This window comes from Nuphar pumila, chromosome 5, assembly GCF_984573655.1.
Source record: "Nuphar pumila chromosome 5, dmNupPumi1.hap1.1, whole genome shotgun sequence".
NCBI classification, from domain to species: domain Eukaryota; kingdom Viridiplantae; phylum Streptophyta; class Magnoliopsida; order Nymphaeales; family Nymphaeaceae; genus Nuphar; species Nuphar pumila.
Window position 1 is genome coordinate 14452137 of NC_143253.1, and position 25869 is coordinate 14478005.

The window sequence follows — 25869 nt, forward strand, 5'->3', positions numbered from 1 at the left end:
AACCAATGGCTAGGATTAATCCACATTCTCCCTTAGATGTGTAGTGATCTTAACTGTTCAGACGCATCAGCTGGACGGCTAGGATCAACATAGATCTTCTAAAATCATTTTTACCTCGCAGTTCTTGTTTCCAATCGAATCCTCCGCGGTCACAGGTACCGTCGTTCCCATAAATCAAGAGGTAGCCGGCCCATGGATCACATTCCTACTTCACAAACCGCCTTTTTACTTTTTAGAATTGACCTTGCTCTTTGTTCTTTATAAAAATACACAAAAACCAGTGAATTTTTCAAAGATTTGCAGGTTGGTTCTTGGCCGTGGACTTCCACTACGTCCTTGCTTTGATTAGGTATGTGAAGTTCAATCTTTCAAACTGGTTTTAATGACCAGTGAGATAAAGGTTTCCCACTACAATCAAACTTTAGAGTGCTGATAGGGGTGTCAATGGGTTGGGTTTGACCCTGACCCAACCGGTAGGGTCAGGGTTTAGTGATAAATAAAAAGGCCAGATTATAATTCGGGTATGGTTTGTGAAATTTTATACCCGACCCAATAGAGTTTTGATTAAGATCCACAATTTTTCAATGTCAAAATGATAAAAAAATATTATTTTACCGAATATGGTCTGGTTCTGGTTTATGTAATCCTTATAGGATCCGGGTATAGTTTCTCTTATGGTGGGTCTGATTAGACTCGTGTATGGACCCAGTACCATCTCAAATGAGGTTTGGGTCTGGTTCCACCTAGGTCCCGATATCCTATCAAATTCGGATATTTGTCAGATTTGGTACCAAAAAATTCAAATCATACTCGCATCCAATTATAATTGGATATGGTTTTGGCTTATGAAAACGGAATCAAATTTGGAGAGAGATATTGGATAAAATCCAATTGATTGACATCCCTATATACAATAGGACCTGATTTGCTCCCCCATCTCCGAAAGTTGAACGGTGGTTAACCTGGTTGGTGCTCGTGTTTTTGGTAGGTCCACCCTGGTGGCTGGCAGGATGTGCAAACATCATGGTCCAAAGGATTGGCCAATGCCTCTGCCATGCAATTAAATTATGCTTACTGTGCCAGAAGAAAACACCCATGATATTGATAGCTTCTTGTTTTTTTTATTCAACATGATATTGATAGTTAACTACCTGAAGCCTCTTAATACGTTAGAAGTTCACTTCTTATAGAAAGCTCTCCTCAAAAGCATGAAAATGCACATTTTGTTCATGGTTTTAAAGCTTTTATAATAGAAGTTCGCTTTAATTAGCTCTACAAAATGAAACGCTTGTTCTTTCCAATGTTAAAATGAGATTACTTGATATTATTATGAATGCCAGTTTCAATGTTAGAAAAAGAATTATACTTTCTTTTATTTTACATCTAATGAATAACTTTATTGAAAAAAACTTAAAATTTGTATTAGATCAGAAAGATGTGATTTAACTACATTTTTACATCATTCCATGCTCATTTTGAAAACTGTTTATTGCTCTCCCTTATGAAAAGTTGTTTTTTATGATGATGAGGGACCCTCGCCGAGAACCAGGTCACTTAATGGGCCTGGCCCCTGCGAGGTAAACCCGGGGTGGGATCACCAACACCCAAGCCCTTCTGAAAAGTTAAACACTGCCTCTAGGCTGCATTCTTACAAACTTGTTTTTCATGTCGCTTCACTTCTTACTTTGGGAACCGTCATGCACGGCCGTTGCTATTAGTTATAATTAATTATGGTTTTACCATGGGGAAAATATTCACTGCCTCGTGGGTTCCAAACCCTCTAGTAGAAATTCATAGAGGAAGGTTGTTTTGACCTAACCTGACCCATTGATGTATTTATGATGGTAAAAAATAGTATGAATCAACCTTTGGTTCGTATTTTTTGACGTGAAAATATGATTTTATAAGGGTTGAAATTGGGTACATCCAAACACACCTGAAGGGCCAGATGTGAAAATTAAATTAATTAGAGATTTTCACTAACGAGTTTGTAACCCATGAATGTAGCAAACATTTTTTCTTTACCAACGCATGGCTATCACCATTTATGAATTCTTTATAATGGGGTAATGTTTGCTACCTTCGTGGGCAAGGAACCCCTAGTGAGAATTTGTATTTTTTTAACATGTCTGACTCTCCAATCATAATGTACCTATTTGGTTTAGCGTTTACATTATATGCAGCAACCTGCTTGATAGTCACTCATGTTGGCATTTAACAAGATGGGGTAGGTATCCATCTCAAGATTTTTTTAGATGGATGGTGATCAGCAGCAGAGCTGCGCCGCTGCATCTTTTGTTTAATAGAAACAGACTTAAATAATGTTTTTTTTTACATGTATGTAGGATTTTCTGAAAGTCAAAAAATCAACGGCCTACAATATACCAAATTTTTAACTCTTAAAGAATTATTTTTTAAGAGTTGATTCTTATTATTTTAACCGTGTTGAACGCGTCCATGAGGTCATATTTGGTCAAAACCACCTCCCCCTGTAGCCTATAGGTTCCTTATCCAGGGGGTGGCAAACACTTTCCCCTTTATAATTGTGGTGTTTCCCATGGAAGGCTGCCACTATTTATGAATTCTTCGGAAAACTGAATTTCTAGGAAAGTACAAGCCCGGTGCTATATATGTCGAGAATCTCTCTCTCGCAATACTTTTCTTTCTGGTGGAATTTTCATAGGGATGCAAAGGCTATAACGCCATTGCTGAAGAAGAAGCCATCTGCGTAACTCTTTCCATGGGACTGAGCAGCCTCTTTGTTTAACTCCTAGGCCATTGGCAGAAACTTATCGGCTGAGAAAGGTGGTAACAGAGCAAGTTGGTGTTAAGGAAGGAAGGAAGCATGGGGATCATCAGGAAAATGAAGAGCCTAAAGGCCGAGATGGAAGAGATCAAGCTCATGATGACGCGTAGCATCCAAAGGAAGCCTGCTGAACAAGATCTGATAGCTACTCAAGCCGTCGAGTCCAGGGAGAAGGTGGTGTGCGTAACAAGTGGCATCTCCTATTTGGGTCTATCGATTGCTGAAGAGCTTCTTCTGCAAGGCTACCACGTGCGTCTTGGTGTGGACAATGAAGGTATCATATCATCCCTTTAACAAAGTACTCGGGCCACACAAAACACAGAAAATCGCTAGTGTGTATCGATCTTCTGTGAAACAACACAAACACAGAAATCGGGCAGCGATTTTCTGTATTTTGTGTGGCCCGACGATCACTGGATCTGCTCTCGAGAATATGTTTACAAACATTGTTTAATTAGTTAGTTTAAGTTCTCTGTTGCTCCTAGAGCCTGTGTTCAAATTCATGCTTCTCTCTCTCTCTCTCTCTCTCTCTCTCTCTCTGTAACACTTAACACTCACTAATGATTGATTCTCATATAGAGCATCTGGAGAAACTTAGTGAAATGGAGGTGTTCGCTACGGCAAGGAACAGAGTGCAGATAGTGGTGGCAAAGGTGATGGAGGTAGAGAGCCTGTGTGAAGCCTTCGATGGATGTCATGGGGTCTTTCACACCTCTGCCTTTGTTGATGCAGCGGGCATCTCAGGATACACAGTATGTCTCTCTCTTTTTTCTCCTATGCTTTCAAGCTCAAGGATATAAAAGTTATGAGAAAGTGTTTCATGCATCCATCATTTGAAGGGTCCTTTCTTGCGAGAGTGATGATGGGCTGCTCTCTTGAGGCTTAGAGGCCAGATTTGCACAAAAGGAATGTGCCACTGCACCTGAGAGCCCTTCATCTGCTGTTGTACAGCCTATGGAAGGCGCACAGGTGCAGCGGCGTATTGATGGAGGGCACTCAGGAGCAGCGGCATATTGCTTTTGTACAATGTGATTGCACATGATCCGAACTCTCTCATGAGGCTCCCATATTAGAACTTGAACCAGTATTGTCTTTTTAGCCTTCTGACCACATGCTTGTATGGAAAACCACTAATGGCTAAGTTTTCCCACAAATAAGACCCAATGAGGCCGCTAAACCTGGGGAACATTTTTACAACCCCTCTGTGTATAAGGGAGCAGATCAGGTCATACATGTAAGTGATTCTTGGATATATACAGTCCATGTTTGCTTTGGTCACAGGTGGCAATGAATGATCACAGTTGAGAAAGTAAAAGATGTGATGGTTGGTTACCAACTTTTACAATATTGAAAGCAAAAACAATCACAGTTGACAATCACAATCATAACTTTATAATTTTCACATGTTTCAATAACTTTGAGAAAGTATTGTGGTTGCGATTTACAGTCTCAAGATCTTGAGAAAATCCAAGAAATTATAGTCCATGGTTGTGATTTACAATCACAAGATCTTGAGAAAATTCAAGAATCATAGGAAGGATGTGTGTGAACCCCTCCCTCATGGTTTTCAAGTGGGATGTGCAGTAAAGATTGAATATAGGCCACTTCACCATTGGTTGTAACTTATATAGAATATGACCCTATCTGTCCTTGCTATGACCAATGTCATTATTGTAGTTTTATGTAGAAAAGCAAGAGTTGACATCCAATGATCTTATGTCTTGATGACAGTCGCATGGTCCTGTTTTAAGTGAGGCCTGCATTCAATTGCCATAGTGCCATGAACTTAAAAAATACATGAGATTAGTCACAAGGAGCCAAGCTAGGGGACATGATATCATTTGATCCCATCTCCAAGAGTTGGTTAAGGCCGGCCCCAATATGCCCCCTCCCTAGCTACTCGACATACAGGGAGCAGGACACCGAGGGAATCGGATGCGCAATGTGATTGCACACCTTTAGTTTGTTGCACCTGATCACCCACTGTCTTTGGGGTACAGTGTGTCAGTTGTGGGGCTCAACGGCAGATGGTCCGTGATTGGGTGATGCACACCTAAGTGTGCACCTGATCTCAATTCCATCGAGTAAGTGGTCATTTTATCTTTGTGTGCAGCCTATCAAAAAAAAATCTACTATCCTCTTTTGGTCACATGACTTTTGTCATCTCTCATAAGGAATCTTTCATTGTCGTTGAAATAATTTTATTTAGAAACCCAATTTTTTCCCAATATTTCAAAAAGAGTCTCGTGTTTTGTGAAGAGATATTTCATAACCCATCTTTTCTGGTTTCTAAAACTAGTTTTCACACCAGCATAGGCTCTTTGGGGTGAGGGTCCTAGCCTCAGACTTTTACCTCCTCAAGAGCCAATCTAAGATCTACCTGCTACGGGCGCCTGGGTTTCTCCATATAATAAATAAATAAATAAAGGAGTTTTCACATCATGCTCATTATCTCAGGACCACCCAACCAACAATACTACCACCACATTATATGGATGGCTTAGAATTGACAGCTAGGACCACATTTACAGACGTGTGCAAGGTTGTTAAATGTGCTGAGGCAGCGAAGCGTTGAGCATGTTATGAAGTGAGGCGTTGGAGCGTAAGCTTCATGATCCCCGGGTTCAGATATATATTTCACAATATTATATTGCTAACAAAATCTAAATGTGCAGATATGAAAAAATGGATCTCAAATCCTAGCTGGTAATCAAACATATAATATTATATCACAGGTCGAGCTTTACTTTAAGACTCAAAGCCAGGACTATCTAAAAAGACAAATGCCAGTGGACTTTCATCAAATGGACATCTTTCCTCAAATTTGGAAAAGGTGCTCCAGGAAAAACCTTGATCTTGATCTGCCTAATGAATCCATGTGAAACATCACTGAATCATAGATCACCAAGGTAATTAAAGGATACCAAAATTTACTTGTTATGCATGATATCTCTTAATTGTAGCTAAAAAAACCTACTTCAGACTATTTTAATTTCCGTTAATGTATTGTCATCACTTAAAGAATAAGATACCTGTCAAAATCTATTTCAAAGCCACCACCCTAGGCATAAAAAAATCATAGAATCAGAGATACAGTACCAATCCCGAGAAGGAAGACTCCAGGCCGCACACAACTCTCTCTCTCTCTCTCTCTCTGTCTTCGGCACCGTCCGCTCCCTCGCCCAGTTCTGCCTCACCGGCTCCCAGAAGGACTTCGACTGCAGCAGCATCCTCGAGTACAACAAGAAGCGCAACGCCTTCGACAAGGTCCACCAGGAGACCTTTGGCAACTTCGGTTGCTGCCGAATCATCCCAGGTATGTTCCTCGCCGTCGACCCCAGGGGTCGCGCTGTCATGATCGGCGCCTGCGAGAAGCAGAAGCTCGTCTACGCCCTCAACCGCGACACTGCTGCCCGCCTCCCCATCTCCACCCCTCTCGAGGCTCACAAGTCCCACACCCTCGTCTAATCCATCGTTGTCGTCGACTGCAACAACTTCATCTTTGCCACCATCAAGCTCGACTACTCCGAAGCCAACCAGGACCCCTCCGGCCATGCTGCCATCGACGCTCAGAAGCATCTCACCTTCTACGAACTTGACATCGGCTCTCCCCCAAGTGGTTCGAGCCCATTGACAATGGCGTCAACCTGCTCGTCACTGTCTTCGGTGGCGGATTGTGGCAGGAAAGGGGCGGTTTGTAGGGACTACACAAATGCGTACGCTTTAGAAGCGAAGCGCATTTCGACTTGAGGCATGCGCTTCACATGAGTGAAGCGTGCGTTTCAAGCTTGAAACGCCTCAATACCTTGAGTGTGCGCTTCGCCTATGAGGCGTACGCTTCAGGTATTGAGGCGTACGCCTCTCACAACACTGGACGTGTGAGAATGTGATGGCCACAATGTTGTTAAAATCAGTTTACTAGGTGAATCGATTTTCTTTAAAAAAAATGAATTGAATTGATCTTGAATCAGCCCCTTTTTACCATCGGATTACATAGATGACACGTCATTACAAAATAAAAAATGCTTAAAATATTATAAATTTGAATTTGAATCGACCTTGAATCAGCCCCTTTTGAATAGTCTTTGGGCAGATCCAAGCCAATTTTGACAACAGGGGATGGCCAGGATGCATTCCGTTGGATGGCTAATATGGATAGGATCAATTTTCACGTTACTTTTTTCTATACTTTTGGCTAGGCCCATGGAATACACCCAACCAAATCACAGACTACACATTGGTAGTCCTCTATGGTCAATATGACCCTCGCACAAAGGAGTACTGGGGCAGAGCCCAAATGTGTGGTTTTCAGTTTACCATTGTATTGAGTCTGTTTTCCATATTTTGCCTAGAGAAACCGCATCCAAGACTGCAGACATTGTCGCCATCCTGACGGCATAAAACTTCAGGGCTAAGGCCCTCACTTCCAGGGCCTATGTTGAGCTTCGGTGTGTGCAAGGGGGTAGCACCCGAGGCATGCTCCAACTAAGCTAAACCCCTTTGGGGTTTACCTTTTTATTGTTTTTTTTTTATTATTATTATCAAGCTCGGAGAAAAGGCTCTTATCCTTGGTCCCACAGCAGATTAGTGTTAATTGCATTATTGTATTGAGTTGATTGTACAAAAATGAACGCAGAAACATTTGGCGGAGATGGAGGCGAAGGGTGCTGAGAACGTGATCGAGGCCTGCTCCAGGACGTCATCTGTGAGAAAATGCGTGTGTACGTCTTCATTGTTGGCCTGCATATGGAAGCCCACCACCGACCCAGACTTTGGACCCATCGTAGATGAGAGTTGTTGGAGCCAAGAAAGTCTATGCAGGCAAAAGAAGGTACGCTTTTACTTTTTTTTTTATTTACGGGTGAGCCAAGAACATGAAAACAATTCTTTTTGCCAAGGAAAGGAGTGCTTATTCTTTGGGAGGGAAATCACACACTTTTAGTGTGCCGCTGCACCTGATCATCCTGTCAGTTATGGGGCAAAGAAATTATGGAGGGTGCTCAGGTGCCACCAGAGGTACACGTTGCACCTGATCATTCCCTCCACTCATATTTTGCTACTCATTCCATTATCCAGCCTTATTGCTGTGGGTTTTAACTCTTGCAACTCACTGTTTGTCGCAATGAGCTAACTTCTACAAACCACCACCACCACCCTCCCCAAATTGTCCTTTTTGTGCCTCACATATGTATATGAATATCTATAGTAATAGATAACTCATCAGCAGTTTATGTTCTGAAAAACATAGTTGCACATGTTTATTGCTTATTCTTATTCATCATTGTTTATTCACTAAAACTATACTTTGGATCAGATTGGTTTGATGAGAAACTTTGATTTCTATTTCACCAGTGTTGGTACAATATGAGAGTTAATTTTTTCTCCCTCTAAATACACATGTAAACATGAAAATACTTAATATAATGCATGTTTTCTACTAAGCCAAAAAGTACATCTATAACTTTGGATTAATCAAGTACCCGAAATTTTATTCCTTTGATGACAATTTAGGAACTACTCGTGTATATATACAGGAGAATGAAAACCTCCCCAATGGAAATTGTTTGGTGTTTTTTTCAAAATTCTGATAGTACATCAGTGATTTACTATAAATCAACACTTGGATCATGAATTTTGGATAAAAAATGATATTTGAAGCCTAAAAATTTATAAAAATTATACACCCTTGACTTTGAAACTTATAAAAAACTATCATCGGAATCAAATGCTCCAAGAATTGGTTCCTATAAAAACAAGCATATAGATCACATATGTATGGTCAAATTTTTGAAAAAAACACCAAAAATCTAATAAAATGTCTATTGAAGAGGTTTGGGAGGGTTTTTCATTGAAGAGGTTTTCATTTTCCTATATATATATATATATATATATATATAAGCATTCTTACGGTCTTACCTCCTAAACTGTCTATGGCGGCTTCAAAGGGTGTTTCAGGTATGTTTGGATTAGGTACTTTTTATGTTCAGATATGTTTTTATAGCTATAAAAAATAACTTATATTGTGCTACAATTTAATGAAATAAAAAACAAAATTACTAATTAAATTGATTCAACACAAAGTAAGATTTTTCATCAATAGGCAATTATAAATATATCTGTGTTTGAATTAATCAAAGAAGCGTTTGTAACTTTGCTTTTTAGAAGTGTTCAGAATGTTGAGGACATAAACATTTAAGATCAATTAATGTATATGTGGCTGGAGATAATATTAAAGCACCTTCCATCTTAGCAGATCTGCTCTTCCATCATGATATTTCGAATTGTCAATTCAGTCTGATAAATTTTAGTGACAAATGCTTTCTTAACAGTGAATCCAAATCTTCCAATTCAAGCAATTTGCTAGCCAGTGAACTGTTCAAATAAATACCTTGGCACTTTAAGTTGGTGCTCAAATCAAGTCTTTCTTTTTTCTTTTTTAATCTTTTTGGTGCTTACATTATCATGATGAATGTGGCAGCTTTGGCTTGCACTAGGTAAGACCATGGCAGAGAAGAGTGCTTGGAGGAAAGCTCATGAAATGAATGTGAATCTAGTCACCATTTGCCCAGCACTTATTACAGGGCCAGGCTTTTATGACAGTAATTCCACCGGATCCATTGCATATCTCAAAGGTACTAACCCTATATTACCTTTTGTTCATTTTCATTTCATTTCCTGGAATATCTTGTTCATAGTGAAATATCCAATTGTTGGGCATTCTTAAGAATTGGTACATTTTTTTTTATGACGAGGAACTTGCTTAGGAATGGAGGTCACCCCTCTCCCTCCCCCTAGATAGTAAACCCCAAGTGAGTGCCCTAGCCCACAAAGGACACCCACAGGGCAAGCCACCCGTATGATCCCAAGGGCAAATGATTAGTGTCATTTTAAAGAGTTAGATGGACTTGCTAAAGTTATTTATTTAAACTTCACTACAATACAACTACCAAAAATGACATTCAGTCATTTGAGAAGAAGGAATGATAGAAATGTCACTTCAATAAGCCAACTGAGGGCAAATGATAAAAAAAATAGCCTACTGCAGTCATATGAGCAATATGATAAAAACGCAGGTTAAACATAATTTTGTCATCTCCCTTATATTTTTTACCAAAGCACATGGTAAAAAAAACTTTGGCAAAAGCAGAACATGGCAAGTTCATGAACTCACAAATTTTTACTCTCAGGATCGAATGACATAGCTGGATGGTAAGGACACGATCATAACCAAAGGGGTCTTGTGTTCAAACCGGGGTTATCCTCCATCTAGATTATGTCAGATATGGACTAAATGTATCATATCCACGTTTTTAATCAAAGCCAATTTTGTGTTTAGGCACCACATGAAGCATGGCCAAGTTTGGGCCTTGGTTCTAGTTCCCATAGTTGCTGTACCGTAACTAGACAAGAAAAATCTCACATATATGCCCATTTTATGACCTAAAATACAGCATAGTTTACCACACAAACCATGATCTGTTTGGCTACTGAACCAAATGCCATAATTGGACCAACAATTCCAAATTTGGCACCAATAACTCAAAAACTAGATAGCAAGAGAAACAGCATTGCCCTGGGCCACTAAGTATCTGCATTCAAACATGTCATAATTCATCTCAAGAGCATGCAAGCATCTGATCTCATGTCATATGCAGGTGCCCAAGAAATGTTCACATGTGGATTGTTGGCTACTGCTAGTGTTAGCAAAGTGGCGAAGGTGCAAGTCATTGTCTATGAGGACATGCATAGAGGTGCAGGAGGTCGTTATGTATGCTTTGACCATGTGATCAAGACAGTGGAAGATGCAATAGAACTCCAGGAAAAGATGAAAATGCCACACAGGATAACTCAATCCACACATGATCCCCTTCCCCTCTATGATCTGAGGAACACTAAGCTCTTAAGATTAATGTCAGCAAATGGACGATGCTTGAATACCATATACTTGGATTCATGATGTTGTTGACATAATGGCATCAATGTGTATGAAAGTAGTGATAGTTTTGTATAAATGAGCCATAATGAGCCATCAATATGCTTGTCCATGCATTTGTAGCCATCCCAAACATGTCTTTCTTTCCCCTTTTCTTTAATCACCTCTCTGCACACACACACACACACACACACACACACACACACACACACACACATATATATATATATATATATATATGTGTGTGTGTGTGTGTGTGTGTGTGTGAGAGAAGAGATTTTCCATGTTCTCCTTAAACCTGACCATACAGATGCATTCTACATGCTTGATTTTATAGGAATCGACTCTTGGATCATCTGATTCCGATAAGTAGATAGGTTTTTATAAGGTTTAAAAAATCAAGTCTAAGATTTTCCTAAATATTCAAGGCTTAAAAGATTATGTTTTTTCATATGAAAAACATGATCCAAGTGTCATTTCCCGGTTAACAGATAAAAAAGTTAGCAGCTACCACCTTTGAAAGCCTGGTTAGCTAGAAAAATGATCCCAGCTATATATATATAATGTGTGTGTGTGTGTGCTTCAAAATGAATAGAACAAAGTTATCTTTGTTGGCCTGAGAAATTCAACATTGAAAGGAACCAACATTAGTGATAGCATTGCCCAACTGAAGCAAAGGAAGATTGCAAATCACAAACATTTAAGTCCAAATGATGGAAGACAATTTGGAGATGTGTAGATGGTCCAACCAGGCCAGGTTTGGGCTGATCTTTTCAAGCTGAGCCAGATTGACTAAGCTTATGCATGTCTATTACAGACTTGGCCACTATAGATCCTATCCGAGTATGGCTCTTGTTCGGTTGTTCCCACCACTACCATAAACACCTTGTAATATTATAGAGTTCTACATAACTGAACCACACTGTGCATTGGTTTAATTGAATAAAAGAAAATGAATGGTTTTGAAGAAGAAAAAAATGAAAAGTGAGAATTTATCACTAAAAACATGAAAAAAACAAGCAAAAAGTGAGATCACTAAAAAAACATGGTAAAGATATTAATATATAGATGAAAAAAGCAAAATCCAAAAATTGCAAAAAAGGCATAAGGCATAAAAGATACAAAAACAAAGCCAGAACATTGGGAACAAACATATTGATCAGATTGTTGTTTATCTCTACTCAAAGAGCAGCCCAAACAAGCAGCTCTCATATGAGATGTGTTACAAGAAGCATTCATCTCATCATCTTCACCAAAATAGAGGTAAAGTATGTTAAAAAATGCTTTAAGAAATTAATGAAAACACCAAAGAATAGCTGACAATAAATACTCATGCAGTACAAATTGTTTCTGACCAATTAAGCAAGTCCTTTGAGCACTTGCTCTCCAATTCCTGGATGGGGCTGAACTAAAGATTGCTACCATATACTGTTCAATGCACCAGGAAGTTTCATGCAGTAATATTATTTTGAATAAAAGCTTCTTGTGGTTAAGTATACATTAAGTATTATTGTTGCATGGATAAAACCTCTTCAGATTGCTAATATACAACTAGAGCGTCCCAACCATTTAGCATTTTAAAAGCTAAATACACCATAGTTAGCATTTCTCCATTTTAAGCTAGTAAGCTACCTTTTTCAGCAGTCAGTTTTCTTAAAAGCAATTTAAACTATTTTCTTATCAATTTATTGGCAAGAGCTCAAGTTCATCAAAGTAAAAATATAAAACTCAACATACTCGTTTTTATAGACAAGGACTATTTATAAGTGTTTTCTTTCTTCGATCATTTATTTAAAGATTCAGATCATTCTTGGAACAGAGCTGGATTAATCAACCTGAAGAAGAATTATAATGAACCAGAATTTGAACTTTGGCTATTTTTTGGTCAAGCTAATTTCAAGCTGACTTTTGAAGACATTAGACCAAAATCTTGTTGATCTTTTGGGATTAGGTTTAAGCAATTCCTTTAGCCTGGGCTGATCATAACCAAAGAGCTCTTGGTTGAAAAGCTATGTCACATGGACACTACAGCTTACCCTAGTGTCGTGTCCGCTTCTATATTACCCTTCATGAAAAATGCACAAAATGATGTATCATGTGTCCTTTTTACCGTGTCCTTGTGACATAGTTAAAAAGTTGCAGATTCGCCACCATCTACCACTTCAAACCAAGCATTTGTTTTAGTTTTAAAGAACTACAGCTTTTGTTTGTCAGTGTTTCTCATGGTCTACTTTGCCCCCTTTTTCTCAATTAAAATCTTTTCAAACTCTTTTTTCTTTCAAATTTTTGTTGTGCTTGACTTACTATCTCTCTTGCAGGCTGAACCCCACGATAGAGCTTGTTCCCCCAAACATTAAGGGCACATTTGGTTGCATCTCATGTGATTTGGAATCACATGATATTTAGGAAGTGAATCTCATTTGAAAAGGACCCGCAAAACAACTAAACATACATTTTTTACACAGAACCTCAAATGCAAGCCTCATAAAAAGTAAATTAGAAGATTTAGAAAGCAAATCTCATTTGTGTTAGATTTACTTTCGCATGAGGTCTCATGTCGCATGAAATTTTGAAAGTGAATCTCTTTTGAACAGTATTTTCACTTCTTAAGGGTATGTTTAATTTTGTTTGGTTTTGTTTTTTAAAAGTGAAAATAATGTTCAAAAGATATTCACGATCAAAATTTCATGAGACCTCATGAGAAAGTGAATGTCACATAAATGAGATTAACTTTCTAAATCTCACTTTTGGGGTTTGTGCCAATATGAGACTTGTTTTTGGGGTTCTGTGCCAAAAAAGTTTTATGTTTAGTTGTTTTGGGGGTACTGTTTAAATGAGATTCAATTTCTAAAGTATATTAAGAAGTGAATCTCATGTGATAAAACCAAAAGTACCCTAAGGGCACATTTGGAAGAGAGAAATTCTCATAGGAAAAGAAAGTTTTTCGCTTGTTTGTCTAGCATGAGAAAAACAGAGTGGGAAAGTGTGAAAAAAATGAAAGAGAGGAGGATGAGGGTGGTGATGATGGTGGTGGTGATGGTGAGATGGTGGGTGGTGGTGGTAGTGGTGAGATGGGTGGTGGAGAGCGTAAAAATAAATTTTGTCTTGGTAGGGAGGAATGTTTTCTGTCAAAAAGTGTACTTTTTAGAAAAACGCTCTTAGAGAAAAAGTCTCCCGTTTAGAACGGTTGGAAATTCCGTACTTACTTTCCATTTTGCATCACTTTTCGTACATCTTTCTCGTTTTCAAACGTGCCTTAAAAGAGATAAAAGGAAAAGGAAAATTAAAATGAGCAGGAGGAGATATTACATCTTATACTAGTGGTGAATTCCAGGTTGAACTTAGGGAACAGGTTAAAACTTTGTACTCCAAACAAAACACAGTCTTTATTGCCTCAAAAATAAACTAATACGCAATTAATCTTATTACAAATGTTTGAGCAAAAATAAAAATTAATAAAAGCTAAAATAAATAATTGGCCTAATACCCCAAAAAAAAAATTTTAAATAGTCTGCTCGCGATCTAGCTTTTGTTGTCCTCTTATGTATAGCCTTGATATATCTACCACAGTCGCGTTTCACCTAAAATCAGTAAGCTCACGTCCCACCTGTAAAACTCAAAACCAACACAAAAACAAAGGCAAACTAGACTATTTATTCTAGTTAAGGTTAGTCCCACTAAAACAATAATTGAAATGAATCTAAATATAACAGATTGCTAGGACTACATTAAAACGTGTCAGAAGAAGCATTGATCATTATGGCCATTAAAAAAATGCAAAAGGAGACAAACTTAGAAAGATGTCACAAGAGAAGCAGGAAATCATGTGGGGGAGAAAAATAAACCAAAGAAAAATAGGAAATGGATCCGAAGTTGCTTATCTCTGCTCAATGGACGATTCATAGATTAGGTGCCAAAAGAAGCATTTCATCAACTAGTTGAGTGAAATACTAAGCAACTATTTGCATAACATATAATACACTAAAACAAAAGAAAGAGAGAGAGAAAAAACATTTGCAAAAAATACAATAAACAAAAACACAACCAATAAAAAATGGGATAATGGATTGAAGTCAAGCACATAACTAAGCTTACCACCATGAGCTACCAAAAGTGGCACCAAGAGATCTCAGTGTCGATTTTAGTGCACCAAACAACCAGAACTGAGGGTGGTTTTCTGGGGAGTGAGTGAGATACTTGGGCAATCCAACCAGTGTCGACTATGTTGAAAATAGACCATAAGAAGGTGGTGAAATTGGACGATTGGTCTGAAAAAGCAAACCATAAAGAAACTTCCTCACAAATGACCCATCTTTGAATCCCTTATCTCATAATCTGCAGCACCCAAGAAAATAAAGGAGCCAGATTGCTGATCCAACATGCTTGGTTGGTTCACTTTCAGCAGGCAATGATCTTTCGAACGAGCATTGGTCAACTTAACGATCTAAACGGGTTTGAAATACCTGATGGTGCCATAAAGGATCTCAGCCCACTCATCGCTTGATCTGTAAGCAGCGTGCCACTAAACGAAGATGTGCGTTTTATTGAAGCATTTCAACAAACGTTTGGAGAGCACCCAGGACGACGGCACTGGATTAAGCAGGGCAGACATCCTGATCTCTCTCGATTTCGGCAGACCCCGCTGCGGCCTTTTTTAAATGGACAAGAAACCCCAAATCCCTAATTGCATGACATGGTTTCAACCTTTGAGGTATGTCAGGGAGGATCCAAATGGGTAAGGTAGAACCGACCCAACCCAACCTGTGGTGGAGGGACCCGTAGATAATGTAGACAATACCAGATCCGACTAATCGGATGTTGGCTAAACGTATTCGAATTTGAATGGTGAAAAGTGCGTACCGCATCCGGGTTTTTTACATGGAATCATGTCCAGATATCCATCAGATTCAGTGGCAAAAAATGAAAACCGTACATGAATTAAATTATAATGGGACATGGCCTTGTTTTATGCCAACACTGAGAACCGGGTCACTTTACGTGCCCCAACCATGATAAAACAATGGCAGCCCTCATGCGTCAGCTTGATTTGATCCTAGGCCTGGAGCTTGACACATTGGTAACTACCACGGTGGTTAATAGGAGCTGCCACGTACATAGGCACACTCAAAGTGTGCCATGTGATGGCACCTGGCTCTAAGATATGGCTTTGGCTTAACAAATCCAACCAAATGGAATCAATTTTGGTCGGGTGTCCTATTAAAAATAATATATACTACTGTCTCAAAGGGTTGGATTTGTATTTGATATCCGATGATTCGAACCTAAATATTCAAGTATGGGCCTAAAAAGTGTCGACCTAAATGTTATTCTAAATCTTTATGATTAACAGCTTGAACCCGACCTAAACAACGTTCTAGTAGGGTTTTGGCTATGATTTTTGTCGGATATCAAACTTGTCCAGATGACCCGAGCGGTTTATTTATATTTTTCGAAGGAAATTTTTTCCCTAATTCCTAAAATGCATGAATTACACTTTTTTGAAATTTCACATACGCGTCATATTTTTCATGAAAATTATGGTTGGTAAATGAGCCGACCTGAACAGGCTATGTTTGGGCTCCAACTTATTTACTAGTGGATTGAGCTCATGACTTGGCTAGCATTTATGTTTAAACAATCCAATATCAAATTTGGCTCGTCCCATAATGAGATGAGTCCAACAAAAGTTGGCTAGTTGGAAAACATTTCATGTTATTTATACATGGAATATACAAACAACAACAACAACAACTATCCCTTTATCCCCAAACAATTGGGGTCGACGATATGAACCAACAAAGAAAATCATTCTGGGTCTTTCACATGAATCCTTCTCCTCCAATCTTTTTATCCAATGTCATGTCCTCGGTGAGGTTCAAAGCATTCATATCATTTCCTATCATCTTCATCCAAGTCTTCCTAGGCCTACCCTGACCTGTTTTAACTAATATATTTTTCCATTTCTGCATCTTTCTAACCGGAGCATCATTAGGCATTCACCGAATATGTCCAAACCACCGTAAATGATTCTCTCTCATCTTATTTTCAATGGGTGCAACGCCTACCTTCTTACGTATCTCCTCGTTCTGAAACTTATCTTTTATTGTATTTTCACACATCCATCTAAGCATACGCATCTCAGTTACATTCATTTTTTTAATATGATGTCTCTTGGCAGCCCAACATTCTGTACTATATAGTAAAGCGGGCCTAATAGTCGTCCTCTAAAACTTTTCCTTCAACCGCAATGGCATTCTACAATCGCACAACACTCCAGTTGCACTTTTTCATTTCATCCACCCAACCTTTATCCTATGATTTACATCTCCATCAATTTCTCCATACTTTTGAATGATAGATCCCAAATATTTGAAACAATCATCCACCGGTATTTCTTGCTCACCAAGCTTCACTACACTCCAATCACTACTTTGTTGCTTACTAAACCGACATTCCATATATTTTGTTTTACTCTTACTCAACTTAAAACCTCTTGCTTCCAATGTTTGTCTCCATAATTCTAACTTAGCATTAACCCCAACTCTAGACTCATCAATCAAAACAATATCATCAACAAACAACATACACCACGACACATTTTCTTGAATTAATATTGTAAGTTCATCCATCACTTTAGCAAATAGAAAAGGGCTTAAAGCAGATCCTTGATGTAACCCAACCATTATAGGAAAATTGGTTGTCACCACTCCACAAGTGCGGACATTGGTTACTACTCCTTCATACATATCCTTAAGTATACTAATGTACTTGAGAGAAACACCTTTCTTCATCATTGTCCACCAGAGAATGTTCCTAGGTACTCTATCATATGCCTTCTCCAAATCAATAAAAACCATATGCAAATCTTTGTTCATCTCTCTATTTCTCTCAATAAGTTATCTAAGAAGATGTATAGCTTACATAGTTGATCTTTCAGGCATAAAACCAAATTGATTCTCCCATATCATGACAATCTTTCTCAACCTAGACTCAATCACCCTCTTCCAAAGTTTCATAGTATGAATCATGAGTTTTATACCACGATAGTTTTTGTGCAATCTTGTATATCACCCTTATTCTTATATAGAGACACCAAAGTACTCTTCCTTCACTCATTAGGCATCTTATTTGTCTGCCAAATCTTGTTAAAAAGATTTGTCAACCACTCTAAACATTTCTCTCCCAAGCATTTCCAAGCCTCGATAGGTATACCATCTAGGCCAACTGCCCTTCTTGATTTCATTTTTTTCAAAGCCTCTACAATTTCTTTCTTTTAAATCTTGCGCATGAAGTCACGATTCATCTCATGAAAATGAATGGAGAAGTCTCCAAGATTCTGAGCATGACTTTCATTAAATAGCTTATCAAAATAATCCTTCCATCTCTCCTTAATCTCCTTATCTTTGACTAAAATCCTTTGTGTTTCATCTTTGATACATCTAACCATACCTAGATCCCTCGATTTCATATCTCTCATCTTTGCAAGCGTATAAATATCCTTCTCGCCCTCTTTGGTGTCCAACTTGTCATAAACCTCCTTATATACCTTATTTATCGCGTTTTGAACTATTTTTTTAGCTTCCTTCTTTGCTATCATATACTTCTCCAAATTCTCATTATCACGACTCTTACTTAGATTTCTATAACACTCTCTTTTAACCTTAATAGCTAATTTGACATCCTCATCCCACCATGATGTATCCTTACCTAGAGGTGCACCGCCTTTAGACTCACCCAATACCTCCTTAGCCACCTTTCTCATGCCACCCATTGTCTTATTCCTCATTGATTCTGAATCTTCCTCGAGACACCAATCAACTTCCTTAACTACCTGCTCTACAAGCATTCTCTATTTAGCTTCTTTCAATGCCCACCACTTAATTCTAGCATCTATCCTATGTTTATCCTTTTCGCGGCATTGTCTAATTCTAAGATGTAAAATTAAGACTCTATGTTGTGTAGCTAAACTTTCTCCCGGTATAACCTTACAATTGATGCAACAACCCCATCTCTGTTTTTAAGTAGGAAAAAATCTATCTGACTCGTATTAACCCCACTTTTAAAAGTTACTAAGTGAGACTCCCTCTTCTTAAACCAAGTGTTTGCTAAGATCATATTATAGGACAAACCAAAATCTAAAATCCTTTCTCCACTTTCGTTTCTTTCTCCTATACCATAACTTCCATGGATACTCTCAAATCCATCCCTACTAATGCCTACGTGCCTATTAAGGTTACCGCCGATGAAAAGCTTTTCTCCATAAGATATCCCTTATACTACTCCATCTAAATCTTCCCAATATTGACGCTTAACGGAATCATCTAAACCCACTTGAGGTGCATAAACACTAATAATATTAATAATATCCGTACCTAATACTAATTTAATAAGTAAAATTCTATCACCCTTCCTAGGGACCTCAATTACATTATCTATAAACTCATAACAATCCCTACTCCATTCCTATTCCTATTTATTCCTGTATACAAAATTTTATATCCCCAAGGTCCTATCACTTTTGCTTTCTCACCTACCCATTTTGTCTCTTGTAGACATAAAATTTCAATCTTTCTCCTACACATAACATCTACTAACTCTACCAACTTACTGGTTAAAGACCCTATGTTCCAAGTGGTTAACCTAATTTTATGGTCTTGGACTAACTTCTTTACCCCCACCCGTCCAACAAAGTGAGGGAACCCTTGCCTATTTGACACTACACCCGGGCGCCGGTGTGACGCGTCGCTTTTAGGCGACGACCTAGCAACCCTTTCCCATTTATCATTGTCTTTAGGCCTGTAGAGTACAATGCGTCGCTCAGTAGGGAACGCCCCAACGAAATTCTCATATTGGTTCATATTCATAGGGTATGACTAAGTTTTTATGCTGGCTGTCACTGGCCTACCGCAACCCTCCTCCTTTATCTGGGCTTGAGACCAGCAGTGTATAACTAAACAGTTATACAAATGGAATATATACAACAACAACAACTACAACTACAACTACGCCTTCATCCCAAAACAATTGGGGTCGGCGATATGAACCAACAAAGAAAATCATTATGGGTCTTCCACATGAATCCTTCTCCTCCATTCATTTCTATCCAATGTCATGTCCTCGGTGAGGTTCAAAGCATTCATATCCTTTCTTATCACCTTCATCCATGTCTTCCTAGGCCTACCCCGACCTCTTTTAACTAATATATTTTCACATTTCTCCATCCTTCTAACTAGAGCATCATTAGGCCTTCGTCGAATATGTCCAAACCACCGTAAATGATTCTCTCTCATCTTATTTTCAATGGGTGCAACGCCTACCTTCTTACATATCTCCTTGTTTCAAAAGTTATCTTTTATTGTATTTCCACACATCCATCTCAGCATACGCGTCTCAGCTACACTCATTTTTTGAATATGATGTTTCTTGACAGCCCAACATTCCGTACTATATAGTAAAGCGGGCCTAATAGTCGTCCTATAAAACTTTTTCTTCAACCGCAATGGCATTCTACGATCACACAACACTCCAGTTGCACTCGTCCATTTCATTCAGCCAACCTTTATCCTATGATTTACATCTCCATCAATTTCTCCATACTTTTGAATGATAGATCCCAAATATTTGAAAGAATCATCCACCGGTATTTCGTGCTCACCAAGTTTCACTACACTCCCATCACTACTTCGTTGCTTACTAAATCGACATTCCATGTATTCTGTCTTACTCTTACTCAACTTAAAACCTCTTGCTTCCAATGTCTGTCTCCATAATTCTAACTTAGCATTAACCCCAGCTCTAGACTCATCAATCAAAACAATATCATCAGCAAACAACATACACCACGACACATTTTCTTGAATTGATCTCGTAAGCTCATCCATCACTATAGCAAATAGGAAAGGGCTTAAAGCACATCCTTGATGTAACCCAACCGTTATAGGAAAATTGGTTGTCACCACTCCACAAGTGCGGACATTGGTTACTACTTCTTCATACATATCTTTAATTATACTAATGTACTTGAGAGAAACACCTTTCTTCATTATTGTCCACCAGAGAACGTCCCTAGGTACTCTATCGTAAGCCTTCTACAAATCAATAAAAAACATGTGCAAATCTTTGTTCCTCTCTCTATTTCTCTCAATAAGTTGTCTAAGAAGATGTATAGCTTCCATAGTTGATCTTCCAGGCATAAAACCAAATTGATTCTCCGATATCATGACAATCTTCCTCAACCTAGACTCAATCACCCTCTCCCAAAGTTTCATAGTATGACTCATGAGTTTTATACCACAATAGTTTGTGCAATCTTGTATATCACCCTTATTCTTATATAGAGGCACCAAATTACTCATCCTTCACTCATTAGGCATCTTATTTGTCCGCAAAATCTTGTTAAAAAGATTTGTCAACCATTCTAAACCTTTCTCTCCCAAGCATTTCCAAGCCTCGATAGGTATACCATCTGGGCCAACTGCCCTTCTTGATTTCATTTTCTTCAAAGCCTCTGCAATATATATATATATATATATATATATATATATATATATATATATATATATATATATATATATATATATATATATATATATATATATATAAGAAATGGTCGTATTGTCCTTGGAAAATTATGCAATTTTGAAAATGCCTCACAAATTGCCAAATTTCTCTTCATATCCAAATTTTTGATTGTTGTCTTTTTATGACATTTTTACCATTTGCACAAGTGAACCTCCTTATGTTTGTGATATATATATGTATATATATATATATATATGTGTGTGTGTGTGTGTGTGTGTCATGTAAAAGTCGCAACATCTCAATAACAAGGACATTCACATAAACATTTACTCAATCTGATAAAAATCTACATAAAAAATTTATGAACCTCCCTAAGTTGAATCCCAACAAAGGAGATTTGCATATTAAATATATGCATCTTTTGAGGTTCCATATGCGAACCTTCTAGAATTTAAAAGTTGTAGCTTAGCCAGTTTGCTTCATATATTTACAACAATCCTTACAATCATGAAGACATCATTTGAACTTCTTTTAACTAAAAACTCTTTTAAAGTCAAGACTTACGTACGCCCGCAAATGTAATGCCCCAAAAATTTAACCTGAAAATATAAAAAACAAATTATGCAAGGTTTTATCAATGCCATTGCTCTAACCGGTATATGCATTAAGGCCCAACTAGAACAAAGTTCGCGTAAGAGACATCCAAGAACGATAACCATTTATCAAAGAAAAATAAAATATGACATAAATGTTTATTTTTTTATTTTGGTTAAAAGTTTCCGGTGGGTTACAGGTATGATAATTCAACTTGAGACTTGATCCAATTCTCATATTGGACTTGAGTTTGGGTCTAACTCATGATTCGGTTATAACTCAGAAATCCGACATCTAATTAGTAATAAAGCAATAACATTCATGAATTTAATCAAATTATTTGATAAACATTATCAGATAAAATAACAAGTGTTGTCAATTTATATTTTATTTCTAAAACAATTACAAATCTATGAAAAGATTATTGGCACTATCCGCAATATCCTTCCATCGCTTTAGCTTCCTACTCATTACCTGAATATGGTAATATAGGGGTTAGACTCATCAAGTCTCAGTATAAACACAATAATAATGCATACATATACAAAACTAAGCATACATAGAATCAAACATCATCTAGAACATATATAATGCAATAAATAATTCACAAAGCATTCAACTGAACATGCATAATCAATACCTTTATGCGACATATCGCAGAACAATAAAAAATTCATAATTATGCATCTGAATTAATAAAACATAATCAAACCCATATCAACCTTATAAAATGGTAGGGTGTATAACCCAATTTAAGTAAGATTTTCATCACACATGATACATGAACCAATGCATAATGCATGAGGTATCTTTTATCTTCCATATTACCACTTACTTTTGAGTGCATAAACATGTTGTAATAAGTTTAATTTTTTTCTTAAATCTTCATGTGGTTACTATGACAAGTGAAATACCGAAGTATAGGGCAAAGCTAAGAGTATTTGCACCTACACACAATTTGTATTTTATTAATCTGGTATAAACCTGTTATTTGGGGCGACACGAGACATCCTCGCCCTATATGATCATTGCATGACATCAACAAACATCCTCACCCTATTTGATTATTGGTATCATCCGACATCTTCACCCTAACCAAGTCTTTTCATGACCAAGCGTCTTTACCCTATTCAATCATTGATATCATTAGGCATTCTCACCCTAACCAGGTCTTTGACATCCTCACTTTAGACAATTAAAGTCATTATAACCCAAGGGCATTGGCACCCTAATTTAAAACATACATACTACCATGAATCATTATTCAATTATAACATGCACATTATCATACATCATTGTATAGGACAATCACTATGCTCAAACACAATAATGTACTCATCACACGTCAATATGTGCAATTAAGCATTTACATTATAATAACCATTTAAATAGTGCAATTACATGGCTTTTACAAAATGTTGCACTAGTATGCAACCTCAATAGGCACATATGTTGCTCACTAACATGTCAAATGCCGTATCCGAACACATATGGCTTTACATTGGTTCCTTGAACCACAAGCTCATTCGTGAGCATCCACAAATGCATGTTTATATTACATGTCTTAAAGCACATAACAACAAGATACATCATCAAGTTGTATACCATGACATTATATTGCATATCATACCTCTATGTTGCATGTGGTATCATCATAATCATACAAGCATATTAATATAATATGCAACTATGTTAGCATTGTGACATGAAATTATAACATATGACTCAATACATGATCACAAATTAAGACACAACTATATATCTTCATTAAGCTCATACAATATACTTTAACAATGTGTGTATCCATCTGGTCCATTAACCCATTTATGTCCAACCCGTATGTTTTCAAAACTACATGTATACAAACAAGTGTTCCAAACTTGAAACTACATGGGTAAAATTTATAAGTTAGTATAAATTATGCCAAAACTTAAATGCAATGAATTTAAATATATGATTTTTATTGGATGCACACATGTGTTAGCTACCTGCATGCGAAAACCTATACTCAAACTATGTAAAACCCATTTTTTTATTTATAAAATTAAAAAAAAATTTATCAATCAATGTAAAGAATTTGATTTTTCTGACTTGTGAAGTTAGTACAGTGGTAATGGATGATAATTTTAAATTTTAATTAAATCAAATTATTAGTTATAAAATTGGAATTAAATTAGTTAAGTTGGCTAACGACACAGACAAAGTATAATCAATCATGGAGGTGATTTTTTATAACTAAATAAAAAAATACACATAAGAATAATTTATTGATTAACTTCTATTTTTTCAGGCTCATATTTAGACCCAATTGGATCTGGATCTAAGGAGACAATCGACCAAGAGTATATATATATATAAATATAAATATAAATATAAATTATGTTGGGACAAGTTTTTTTTGAACTAAACTACGGACTTGGAGTTGGTTCATAACCAAACTAACCCAATCCATTAGGTTGGTCGGTTTTCAAGAAGGTCCCTCCCCAATGCCATTTGCTCATGGGAGCGGAGAACACCTTGAAAATCGCATGACAGGCTCTTCATCTCATGCACCCTTTCTTGTGTGGGAGGGGGATCTTAGGAGTAGAATCCTAAGACTTGTCCATATTTGGTTAAGGACTTTTTACTAACAAAAAGGCATATTGCCATTTTTATGAAAATTAAAAAAAAAGCAATTTTTTTGTCATGCATGCACTTTCTTTTTTGAAAATTTCATAGCCTTTAAAAAATCTATTTTTAGAGGGAGTGGCTGGGTCTTATCTCATCCCTCCATTTTAATGATTTAATTATAACCACACATCACTAAAACTTTCGCAAAACCCTAATTAAAATCTATAAATGAAGTAAAAAAACTGAGAACCTCGTTTCTGAAATTCATTTCTCTCTCTTCCCTTACCCTCTCTCCTCTCTACCAGATTCTTTAAGTGTGCACTTGAGATTGAAGTTGTTCTTTTTTAGTAATCTCAAAAGTATAGAGTGAGGTACCAAGAGGGACTTCACCCTATACTATTCCAGCAATTTACAAGCCTTATGTACAAATTAATTTTGTTATTCTTTATAGTTGAAAAGCCCCAGTTAGTTTGCATACACCTTTTATCATTTTGAGTTCTTCAGTGGACTTTTATTAAGAATATGGTTATCAAGTTATTTTTTTAATATTCAATAGCATATTTCATTTTTTTTTGTTAAATGTCCTGAAAAATCGAGATTGAGTCTATATGTTTAGACTTCAACTTTATTAAATTAAATTAAAAAAACATGCTTTGTAGGCAAACAAGTTGGCTCAAACTTGGCTCTTTTAATTCAACTCGCCAAGAACTCGAGTTTGGCTCGCTTACCACAAGGAGCCAAGCTTGACCACCCTCTGTTTGGGTCATTTGGGTCTTTTACAAATGATACCTGAAGCTCAAACCCAAATTGAGTCAAATACCTGACCTGTTGATAGCCTTACATCATAATGTGGCATGCATAAGGTTTTGGTGCATTTTTAGAAGCACCCAACTTAATTTCATTTCCAACACATAACCAAACCCAATTTGTAACTCATGCATAGTAACCGGTGATGTTAACTTCTAAGGTACTGTTTGGATGATGCACAAAACTAGGTTTTGGGTGTAAACTAAATTTTGAGTCAAAAATCAGCTTTTGTTATTGTTCTGCTGACAGCACAGCTTAGTTTCATAACTAGGTTTTAAGTTTTTTATTTTTTTTGGTTTTTTTAGGAGAAACCACCCTCAGAATCAGAGACCTAACAGTGCTGGCTTTGCCTTTTGTACTTACAGTTGCTGTCTTGGCAGCATAAAACTGCGTTAGCTTACCCCCTTGCCTCGTAGGTTTTCGGTTGGATCTTATGCTCCACTGTGACGTACCGTACCAGTGTCATGCATGTGCGTACCGGCGTGTCCGTGTAAAAGAAATTAAAAGTTTGTGTGCCTACCTTCTTCCTGAACGACAAATATTTTTTTATACAATCCTTCACCTGACCTTCCCTTTCGAAATCTCTAAATCTCTGGTT

At 37.3% G+C, this 25869-nt stretch overlaps 1 protein-coding gene across 1 annotated transcript; it reads left to right on the forward strand.

Moving 5' to 3' along the window:
- Positions 1–2748: 2748 nt before the first annotated feature.
- LOC149836877 (cinnamoyl-CoA reductase-like SNL6) lies at positions 2749–10835 on the forward strand. Its single transcript, XM_090005637.1, has 5 exons — positions 2749–3080; positions 3386–3558; positions 7443–7637; positions 9285–9438; positions 10462–10835. Exons 1-5 carry the CDS (start codon positions 2846–2848, stop codon positions 10761–10763), a joined length of 1059 nt encoding a protein of 352 aa, XP_089861763.1. The 5' UTR covers positions 2749–2845; the 3' UTR covers positions 10764–10835.
- The last annotated feature ends 15034 nt before the right edge of the window (positions 10836–25869 follow it).

Bases quoted from the DNA above. Each gene is read 5' to 3' on its own strand.
- LOC149836877 (XM_090005637.1), top strand. From the start codon at position 2,846: ATGGGGATCATCAGGAAAATGAAGAGCCTAAAGGCCGAGATGGAAGAG. The intron at 3,559-7,442 runs GTATGTCTCTCT...AAATGAACGCAG, and splicing joins CGGGCATCTCAGGATACACA to AAACATTTGGCGGAGATGGA. The intron at 7,638-9,284 runs GTACGCTTTTAC...TGAATGTGGCAG, and splicing joins GTCTATGCAGGCAAAAGAAG to CTTTGGCTTGCACTAGGTAA.